At 48.9% G+C, this 10,768-nt stretch overlaps 1 protein-coding gene across 1 annotated transcript in view; it reads left to right on the top strand.

Moving 5' to 3' along the window:
* Positions 1-2,221: 2,221 nt before the first annotated feature.
* PDLIM1 (PDZ and LIM domain 1) overlaps positions 2,222-10,768 on the top strand; it is a 48,475-nt gene continuing 39,928 nt past the window's right edge. Inside the window, exon 1 of the mRNA XM_027062671.2 lies at positions 2,222-2,435. Within this exon, the coding sequence (XP_026918472.1) occupies positions 2,340-2,435 (96 nt within the window). The 5' untranslated portion in view covers positions 2,222-2,339. The remainder of the gene's footprint in view (positions 2,436-10,768) is intronic.

The following is a 10,768-nucleotide window of genomic DNA, read 5'->3' as shown; positions in this document are numbered from 1 at the left end:
CATTTAACAGCAGCTGTGGACTTGGACGACCTCACAGCAGTACTAGGGCCCCATATTTGTAAAGAATATTGCATGCAATAAGCACTCATTGGCACCTACGATGTATCAGGTTCATGCCAGTGGGACACCTGGGAAGAATGAGAGGCAGCCCCCTGCTCTTGGGGAACACAGAGGCTGTGGCTTTTCAACCTTTTTCTCCTCCTAGAACACAAAATATTCAAAACTACTGCACATCTAAAGGCAGACTCAGAATTTAATGATTCCCCCAAATTCTGCAGGGACTTGAAACACTAACATGTTTCCTAATCCACAGAATCTAATTGAAGAGGGTATATGTTTGGCTTCGATGAAGCAGGTGGCTGGTTCCTGGCTATAACTCCATTCCTTTTTTCTCAGATTCAAGGAAGAATGTCAGGTTGCGGGGGGGGGTGGGGGGGGGGCTGTAAGGGATGTAGAGATAACATAGATCCACTTTGAGCAACCAATTCGAGGCATATGCATTTGTGCTGTAACACAATTGGACAAATAAAGTATTTGTTTATATGCAAATCTGTGCACAGTGCTCCTTGGTAAGTATGCCAGGGTCACAGAGACAGAGCTCTGCTTTTAACAAATGCATACAGCATGTGCTGTGTGCCCAGCACTGTGCTGGGGCCCAAGTGCCAAGAAGTCTATGAAGAACCTGGGCCCAGGGAGGCAAGGTGGTCATAAGGGTGGCCAGTGAATTGCATTCCTTACATACTACGTGCCAGGCACTATTCTAAGCACTGGGATACAGCAGTGATCGAATTAGCTCCCCTCCGGGAACTAATGGTTAGAGGTGGGGATGGGACAAACAATAAGTAAAATATTAAGTATATGTCAGATGGTGATAAATACAATGGAGAAAGATAAAATAGGGAAGGTAAGAGGGCAGTCTAGAGAGAAGGTTCTAGATTTCTTAACATTTATTCATTTTTGAGAGACGGAGGGTGAGCGGGAGAGGGACAGAATCAGAAGTAGGCTCCAGGCTCTGAGCTGTCAGCACAGAGCTGATGATGTGGGGCTCGAACCCACTGATCATGACGGGAGCCAAAGTCAAAGACTTAACTGACTGAGCCACCCAGGCGCCCCTGGAGAGAGGGTTTGAAATTGAGTGCACTCAGCAATGGCTTGTATGATGACATCTGAACAAAGAGAAGGCCATGGATGGCTGGAGAAGAGAATTCTAGACAGAGGCCCTGCTGTGAGGCCCTGAGGCAGGAGCAGGGCCAGTGTGGGGTAGGGGTGGGGGGACAGTAGGAGGATATGAGGTCAGACAGGGAGTTGGGTTATTCTGTGGGTGGCCTGATAAGCGTTTGGACTTCAGCCTTACTTGGAGTGCAGACCCAGCGGACAGCGGGGAACCTGGTCTGGTCTGGTGTGGAGAATGCACTGAAAGGCCAGGGTGGCAGGGAGCCCAGTTACAAGGCAGGTAGCAGGCTGGGAACTAAAGTTTTCGTCCTCAACTTAGGGCTCTCTCCACGCGCTAAGCCCTTGGCCCACCCCGGACTTGACGTCTGAAATGAAGGTCAGAACCTACGGCGAACTCGAACTCTGAACTCCCGTCTGGAGGAAAGGTTTCTAGGAAAGTTGTGAAGTCCAGTCACAACATCGTGCGATGGTCTCATTAGCATTAGGAAAGTTCCAGTGTGAGCTTCTGCAGCACGGGGAGCCCGGGCGGGGTTACGGTTACATCACTGACCAGTGGTGTGGCCTCAGGCGAGCCTTTTAACTTCAGGCCGGCTCACTTAGTTCATCTGTAAAATGGGGTTAAACGCCCTGACTGCCCCAGCGCATCCCATGAGATCATTCGAAAGCACCTTTTAAGCATCATTAGCATTCACGAGAAGCAAACGTGAAAATGCAGTGGACCTCTGAGGGCTGAGTTAGCACAGCACTTCCAAACTCATTTTCGAAAGCGCCGAGCCCGGCTTTGTCTCCGGCGCGGTGTGTGTGTCGGAACCTACTTGGCTCGCACCTAGCACCCCCGGCTTGGGCTGGGAGCCGCGGCGGCCTGCGCGGGGGAGAGGGGGGGGGGAGGGAGACGCTGCTGGGGCGGGGCTGCGGAGAGCCTGGACCCCCCGACCCGCCTCGGGGCTCCCCGGGCGGGCGCGCTGGGCGGGGAGAGGCCGCGGGCCGGGCGGGGCGGGGCGCCGGGGCGGAGCCGTCCCCGCCCCCGCGCGCCCCCACCCCCGCGCGCTCCCTCCTCACGCCCGCCCCAGGCTCCCGGGGCCCGCGCCGCGCGCTCTTTCTCCGACAGCTGCCAGGAGCCCAGCGCACCGCGTCCTGCACCGTCTGTGCCCTCGGGTCGCCCCGCCATGACCAGCCAGCAGATAGTCCTCCAGGGCCCGGGACCATGGGGCTTCCGCCTCGTGGGGGGCAAGGACTTCGAGCAACCCCTGACCATTTCCCGGGTAAGAGCGCTCGGGACGCTCAGGGAGCGGGGAGCACCGAGCTGGGGAGCGGCGGACCCGGAGGGGTTCTGGGGGAGGGGGTCCGGGGTCCCGCGGTCGCGCTGCCTGGAGACCAATGTTAGGGAGCCCGGGCCCGAGCTAGCACGGCGGGTCGCATCCAGGTGCGCCTCGCGCCAAGCGCTCCCCGTGCGCCTGGGGCCTCCGCCCCTTCCCCGCCGCTGCACTCCCGGGCGAGGCGAACGGGCGGCGGCCGGGCGCGCACTGCCGGTGTCAGCGCGCGCCAGAGAGGGGGCAGTTTTCGTTCTTTCGCCACCGAAGCGCGGCCCGGCGTGTGGGCGCGCCTTGTCCACGCGCGAGGGCGTGAGAGTCCCCGCAGCTACCGCACGCTGGCAGGTATCCCGTCCCAGTTCTTCACAAGTCGCCCGAGTGGCTGAAAGTAGATTGGAAGCAGCTGGAAAGACCTGGAAGTGAGGTGGAGTAGGTGGGAAGTTTACCCGGGGCAGGTGTGATGAGTTTCTGAAACAAATAGTTTTCCACTCTTTGGACTTAACTCCGTGGCCAGGTCTCACCTCGTTCCTCCCTTTTGGAGAAAGTACCGGATTTTGGAAACAAGCAAGCCCAGATAAACCCTCTTGGACATTCCCCTCCTCCTGCGGGAGATGGCCATGCCTTATTTCTTCCTGCCGTTCCCAGGTTATCAACCGAACAGCCACTATTGCCCAGGGATACTGGGTGGGGAGGAGTTTTTACTTTGCGTGGAGGGGGAATGCTGCTTGAAAGCTTCTTAGAGGGGCCTTTCTTTGGGAAGGCCCAGGTGTAATGGGAGACCACCAGGCCCATTACCCTGGAATAAAGCAGAAACCCCCGGGAGACTCAGACTCAGGGTTTGGAGGCCCAGGCTTAGGTCTTCTAGTCTGGACTAACTGTAATGTCCCAGTGGGAGTTGCCCTATTCACTGCCTGCATCTAGAAGGCAGCCAATAAATATTTTCCAATAAATGACAAAGGGGAGCAAAAAGCATTCCCTGGTGTTAACACCCTGCCTAGAGGCCTGGTATTCCATTTGGGGGGCCATCTGCTTGCTGAAGCTGACCCTAAATTTGCCTCCCCAGTCATCTGAACATCTCTTTGTTCTTTGTGGGAGGATGGAGAGGGAAGGGAAGATCCCTGTGGGTGTTTTGTTTGTTTGTTTTTACTTAAATCCCTGCCTCCAGCGGCTGAAGGAATATGGTGGGGGGTGCCGGAGGCAAAGAATTGGGGGGCCTCTTCTTGGATTCTCTGCCAATCACTGTCCCGGCCATATTTCCTTCCAGGTAGGTCTAGCCCAGTGAGGTCTTCTCTGACTATCCCGTCCCCTAAAGGGGCAGGTGACTCAGATCTTAGGCCCTGTTCCCCCTTTGTTCCACCTGCTATCCTGAGGGGACTTCTTTTATTATTCTTACAGGTACATGCTGTCTTCTCAGATACCAGCCAAATTCCTCAAGTGTAGAAACTGTGCCTTCTCCTAATCTAGACCCCTGCCCCCAAACCTGGCACAGAGCTGAACCTGACTGTACCCAGTCAGTGTTTGCAGGCTTATTAATAAATGCTTGTCCTGGGAAGGCACATTTAGACTCGCTTACCTCATAGTCCATTTGTCCTTGCCCTTTGTGTCTATAATTAACCTGTCAGCCCTTTCCACTTCTGAATTTATATATGGCATGAAACCTTTTTTTAAGAAGTGGAGGCTATATTGCCAATCTGTTAAAAGGGCAGTTACTTCCTGTCATTTTAACTGCTTTAAAAAAGTGCAAGTGTCACTGTGCAGGAATGACTATGTGGCATGGAAACCACAACACTAAATTCATGGGTTTGTACCTTCATATATTTATTCATTTGTTTATGAGCTCGTTTATGTTTAACGAGCTTATACTGTGCAAAGCCTTGGGGTCCCAGCTATGAGAGGACACAGCTCCACTTTCAAGGTGTCCGTGGTCTAGTGAGGGAAGCTAATCTTTATAATGCCCTTGGCAGTGGCTTTGACAAGTGACAGTGACGCAGAAGAGGGGACGTTCTCATGCTCTCCGTTATACAGTTGTTTCTTCGTGTCATTATTTCTACGTGGGATAAAAGATGTGTCTCCTCACCTCCTGGGGATGAGAAAGTCGTCCTCAAGGGGCCCTGAGGTGGTCGTCTGAGATCTTATGGTGGTCTGGTTTCTACTTCTTACTTGAGTTGTACCTGGCGGTGAGCCTTCTTACATTTTTGTCTCTGAGATGGGGGTAACCCCAACCGTCGGCTGCCTGTTGAGGAGCGTGAGAGTGCTCAGGGGACAGGAGAGGGGAGGTGTAAGCACTGACAGAGCCACACGCCTTCTGGCTGGCAGGTGCACTACATTTATCATCTGGGGCAGACACACTTTGCTGGTATGGTTTTATACACATAGACTTTGAGTCTCCACGCCAAAGCAAACCATAAAATTAGGCCAGGAGAGGAGCACCTTTCATTTGAATAAATGCGTTTGCTTTCTGTGGCGTGAATTATTCTGGTATTGGCTCCAGTCTTTTGTGAAGCTACTAAAGCTTCCGGATATAACTGTAATCTTGCATGCTTGAAAGGGGTTCTTTTTCTTTTTTGTAATAAAAAAAAAGTCATAAAATATAAATGCATTGGAAACAATTATAAAGTAAATACCTGTATAGTCCCCCACTCAGGACAAGAACTAGAACATTGCCTGCGCTCCAGAAGTGCAGCAGACATAATCCTATCTTGACATATGGTAATCACCTCCTTGTTTTTTTCTTTTTTTTTTTAATTTTTTTTTCAATGTTTATTTATTTTTGGGACAGAGAGAGACAGAGCATGAACGGGGGAGGGGCAGAGAGAGAAGGAGACACAGAATCGGAAACAGGCTCCAGGCTCTGAGCCATCAGCTCAGAGCCTGACGCGGGGCTCGAACTCACAGACCGCGAGATCGTGACCTGGCTGAAGTCGGACGCTTAACCGACTGCGCCACCCAGGCGCCCCGTCCTTGTTTTTTTCTTTATAGTTTTACCACCTAAATTTGTTTCCTGAACACCATAGCTTAAGTTTACCTGTTTCTGAGTGGAATCATACAGAACACATTGTGTGTGTAGTTCTTTTACTCCTCATTGTTTATTTCTATTATTGTGATAAACTTAAAATTTCAATCCAGGTTTTCAACTTTAAATGGGCATGAACCAACTTGCTTCCTCTTCCCAGTTTCTACCCCAAGGCCCCTACTGTGGACTCCATGATGATCTAGCGACATATTTGCCTCTGTCCTCTGAGATTTTTTCTCTGTCACTTCCTGCTCCAAATCTACAGTTGTCTCTCCTTAAGGTTCCCCCCCCCCCCCATATCAATATCTTATTTCCTCTAGTTGCTTTCAAGGGAAGCCTTCAGAGAATCCACACCCAGACCGAAATTGCTGCCCAATTTATGTTGACTGTTTTTCTGTCCCAGCAACTGACAAAAGACAGGAAAGGGTGGGGCCAGAGATAAGGGGGTGCTCTTGGTGGGAGGAGCTGTTATTTGCCTCTTGAGTAAGCCTTTGCTAAGTAAGAGCAGTGTGGTTTTATGGGGAATGCTATACCCTTTGCTCAGGTGTCCTAAAGGAAGCTCAGTGATGGATACTTGGTAGCCAGAGGGTCTTTTCTGATTTTTAGGAGTGTTCTTTTCAGACTGAAGTAGATTTGCATCATGTCCTAAGGGTCGAAAGAGCAGGGCCTGTCAAATTGTGAAAGGCAAGAAGTGTCCATAAAGGCCCACTATATTTTAATAGCCCTTGCCCCGCACCCCTCCTCACCTGGGAAATATTAGCTGCTCCAGCTGACCATGGTTGATCGAAGGAGAGAGGAGGAAGAGGGTCAAAGGGAAAAGCATTTAAGTGCTTTCAATAATTTTTTTTTTTTTTTAAGTAATCTCTGCGCCCAGGGTGGGACTCAGATTGACAACCCTGAGGTCAAGAGTCAGTCACATGCTCTGACTGAGCCCGCCAGGTACCCCTGGAACAGCACTTAAGCGAATGCTTGAGCCTACTGGCAGGAAATTCACCAAGCAGTGTTGGGACCTTCTGATCAAATACTCTGCCCTTGCCCAACCTTCTGCATGCCAGGATTTGTCTTTAAAGAGGAGAGGGGGAGAAGAATGACGTTCAGGTATTGTAGCGCGGCAAAGGACCAAGAGGAGATTATCACCTAACCGCTGAGGTCACACTCTCCTTGGCTCATCAGGACTGGGAAGAGCACCAAGCAGTTGCTTTTGTGCAGAGAGCAGGGACTGGCGGCTCCTTCCCGAGGATGCCACCCCATTGTTCCACAGAGAGCTTTGCTTTAGGTAATTTGTTTGAATTTACACAATTTTACATTGACTGAACTGCTTCCTTGTAAAGAAGAGGGTAGAAATTGGTTAAAAATGAGCAAAGGTGGCTATGTCAGAAAATCAATTTTTAGAGGATGATTTGACTTCCAGTGTGTCTCGGGAAAGCCTGGGGAAAACTGCCAGAACGTCTGTATGGCACCTGGTAACACGTCCAGGGCGGAGATTCAGGCTGAGCTCCTCTCCAGTCCTGAGCACCACACATGGTGACCCTGGGCACATTGTTCACCTTCTCTGTGGTTCAGTTATCCGTAAAGATAAAATAACAAACCAGCAAACCCACTGGTTTTGTACCCTTTGAACACGAGGGCCTACTTCTTCGCTGTTAAGAAATGTTTCAGCTTTAGGCAATATGGTATTGGTTGTACCTTCGACTATGAGTTGATTAAGAAAATGTATTCTGAATTCAGAAGTGTTTTCAGATGATTCTGTGTTGTGTTATTCATCCGTGATTATCTGTGTTCAGATGACTGTTGTGTTAATCCTGAGATTGGTCTGGCTTCAAAGCCCACAGCCTTAGTCTCTATCTCATAATAATCATTTTAACAGCGGCTAACATTTCTTGAATGCCCACTCTGTGCTAGGTGTGCACTTGCATTATCTTCTGTGTTCCCCACACCCATGACACAGAGACACAGGACGCTCCGGCAGTAAATTGCAAAGCTGGGATTTGAAACGAGGCAGATTGGCTCCCAGGCTAGCTTTGTGTTCTGCCTCTAGATGATCCCTGTCAATATTTCATTGGTGGGAATCTTGGCACATAACTCAGCTCCAAGAAGTGCTAATGGTGGTACAGGTACAATGTAAGGGGTAGGGAGGACCCTCCTGGGCTCCTCACCCCAGAGCCTATCATACCCGTGAGAGTTGGCTGTGGTGACCTTAGCTGTTTTGTGGCCTTAGCCCAGGTGCTCCTGGAGCTCAGAGCATCCCAGAGACCAGCACTTCTCCTCCCTAATCCCCGGAAAAGCCAGAAGCCAGGGCCCCACCTGCGAGAATTGACAGTCCAGCTGTGGGATTCCATGACCACGTGGCCAGTGGAGAACAGAGGCCCAGAGGATTTGAAGGATTAGAGAGAAGCCTGCCAGGGTGGGTAGGAGGGGATTTGGGGGCAGTTTTTGTGTCAAATGAAGATGACTAGGGATAAACAGATCCACGTTGCTCAGCCACTCATGGGCCTGGAAAGTGGCAGCCAAGCCAAGGCCAAAATGAAACATACCCATGAAAGCCTAAGGGAGAAAAAGGTTATTTCTGTATGGCACTTAGCACCCTGTGTGATTGTCGATGTCGTTAGCCTCATCGTGGGCGAACTGGAATGCTCCTCCGTAATTGAGGCCTGCGGTGTGCTTTCATGTACGTGGTACACTGCCTTCTGGGCAAATTCCATAAACCTTTGAAATGATTTCCTGAAGAACACTATGGTCTTGAAGGAGCCCGGGTTCTTGACCAAGGACTGAGAGCCCAGTTTTTATAGATTGGACTACTCATATTACCACGTGAGACCATAAGGACACAGGTATGACCTACAGAAGATAAAGATGTCTGAAATGCATATGGATAGATTAAATTCAGATACGGCCACAACGTTTTACATCCATTTCTTTTTTTTTTAAATTTTTTTAATGTTTTGTTTTATTTTTGAGAGACAGAGACAGAGCTTGAGTGGGGGAGGAGCAGAGAGGGAGGGAGACACAGAATCCAAAGCAGGCTCCAGGCCCTGAGCACAGAGCCCGATGCGGGGCTTGGACCCATGAACGTGAGATCATGACCTGAGCCAAAGTCGGTTGCTCAACCGACTGAGCCACCCAGGCGCCCCAACATCCATTTCTTTTTTAAATGAATTGTAAAAAATACTCATGCTTCTGAAGCTGAACCCATACCCATACCCTATGACCAACAATTCTGATAGTTAAATACTCCATAGAATCGTGTCCATATGGGCAGCAAGATACGTCAAGAGTTTTCAAAGCAGCACTATTCACGGTAGCCCCAAACTTGAATAATTCCAGTGTCTAACAACAATAGGATGGATAAACAACTAGTAGTAGAGTTAGAGGACATTAAACACCACCTGCAGTTGCACGAATTGCAACTCTGCACAATGACATGAAGGAAACATGTAAAAGGGAAAATACTATGTGATTTCAGTTATGTAAAATCAGGCAAAATTAATCCATGGTGTTAGGAGTCAGGGTCAGGTTAGCAATGGGAAGGTGGTAGGAGGGGCCTTCAGAAGTTCAATTCTGTGTCTTTACCTAGTGCTGGGTTCGTGGGTGCCCTCTCTGTGAGACTCTATCCAGTTGTGTGTTTATGATTTGTGCACTCTTCTATATGTGTGTTACACTTCAATTAAAAGTTTCTATAAAAACTTTCATGCTTGGGGCATCTGGGCGGCTCAGTTGGTTAAGCGTCTGACTTCAGCTCAGGTCATGATCTCATGGCTCGTGAGTTCAAGCCCCACATCGGGCTCTGTGCCGACAGCTCTGAGCCTGGATCCTGCTTCGGAGTCTGTGTCTCCCTGTCTCTCAGCCCCTCCCCCACTCACACTCTGTGTCTCTCTCCCTTAAGAATAAATAAACATTAAAAAAAAAAAACTTTCATGCTTGTTATAAAAAAAATTAAATAACGTAAAAATGTGGAATGCATAAGGTTAAGACCCCTCCCCACACCCTTCCCCAGTCCTGCTTCCCAGAGGTAAATAAACTCTTGACAGTTTGCTGCAAAACTTTTCAGACTTTTCTCTATTCGTGTAACATTTTTAACATCAATGTGCCATGTCATAGTAATTTACATGTCATGTAGACATCATTGCTTTGTACCTTCTGCCTTATTTTTACTGCAGCAAATCAAAAGTTAAAGACATCTTGATGTCATGGTGAAATGTAGTCTCAGAATCAGCCTGCTCTGGGCTCAAACTCTGTCTTGTTCACTTACTAGCTCTGTGTCCTTGGGCAGGGATAGCCCCTGAAACTTCAGTGTCTTCACTTGTAAGGTATGGATGATAGTATTTGTCTTCAAAAGACTGTGGTGGGGATTAAGGTGATGTGTATAGAGAAGCCAGCACCATAGTGAACGCCTAGAAGGCATCAGGACGCAGTGCTGTTACATAAATACCAGGGGTGATCTGTGCATTGAGTGCTTATTATAGGCCAGACATTGTTCTAAACTTTTGACACCCGTAATGTCATTTAATCCTCCCAACAAACTAATGAGGTTGCTGCTATTGTAAATTCCATTTGATAAGTAAAGAAGCTGAGCTATAGAGAGCACCTTGCCCAAGGTCATGTGGTTAGTCGATGGTTGGGCTTTGGGTTATGGATGGTAATTATTGGAGCGATTTAGAAACACATGGGGTTCATAAAGGCTTGTTTGTGAGATTCGGTGATTTCTTGATAAATTAGGGTGTTCTATTTTTTTTTAACTCCTTTTTAATTTTATTCCTACCTAAGAAATAGTGTTTGGTCTTTCAGACTAGGAGAGCAGTCTCTGAGTTGTCCTTCCTCAGTTTAATAGCTTCCTTCACACTAACCATGAAGTGAAGCTGAATTAAGGCACAACTCATCTACAAGCACCCAAACCCTACTCTGTTGCCTCATTTTGTTGAGAAAATGGTTACAGTGTAACATTTTGAAACTTTCTTGAGGATTTTCAGGGGAACCTGTGTAAGCTCATACAGCTTCTGTGACTATAATATAGCTTCAAAGTGTGGGCCATACCTGGGCCCACAAAGAAATTGAGTTACAAGTATGACTTGAGAGTTCAAATTCCACATCTAAATGGCATACTGCAGGGAAGCCTGGGTGGTTCAGTCGGTTAAGCATCCAACTTCGACTCAAGTCATGATCTCACGGTTTGTGAGTTCAAATCAGGCTTCTGCTGTCAGCGCAGAGCCCACTTCGGATCCTCTGTCCCACTTTCTCTCTGCCCCTCCCCTGCTCATGCATATTCTCTCTGTCT

The sequence above is a fragment of the Acinonyx jubatus genome, chromosome D2 (assembly GCF_027475565.1).
Source record: "Acinonyx jubatus isolate Ajub_Pintada_27869175 chromosome D2, VMU_Ajub_asm_v1.0, whole genome shotgun sequence".
Classification (NCBI taxonomy): domain Eukaryota; kingdom Metazoa; phylum Chordata; class Mammalia; order Carnivora; family Felidae; genus Acinonyx; species Acinonyx jubatus.
This window is presented reverse-complemented; position numbering and strand designations above follow the sequence as displayed.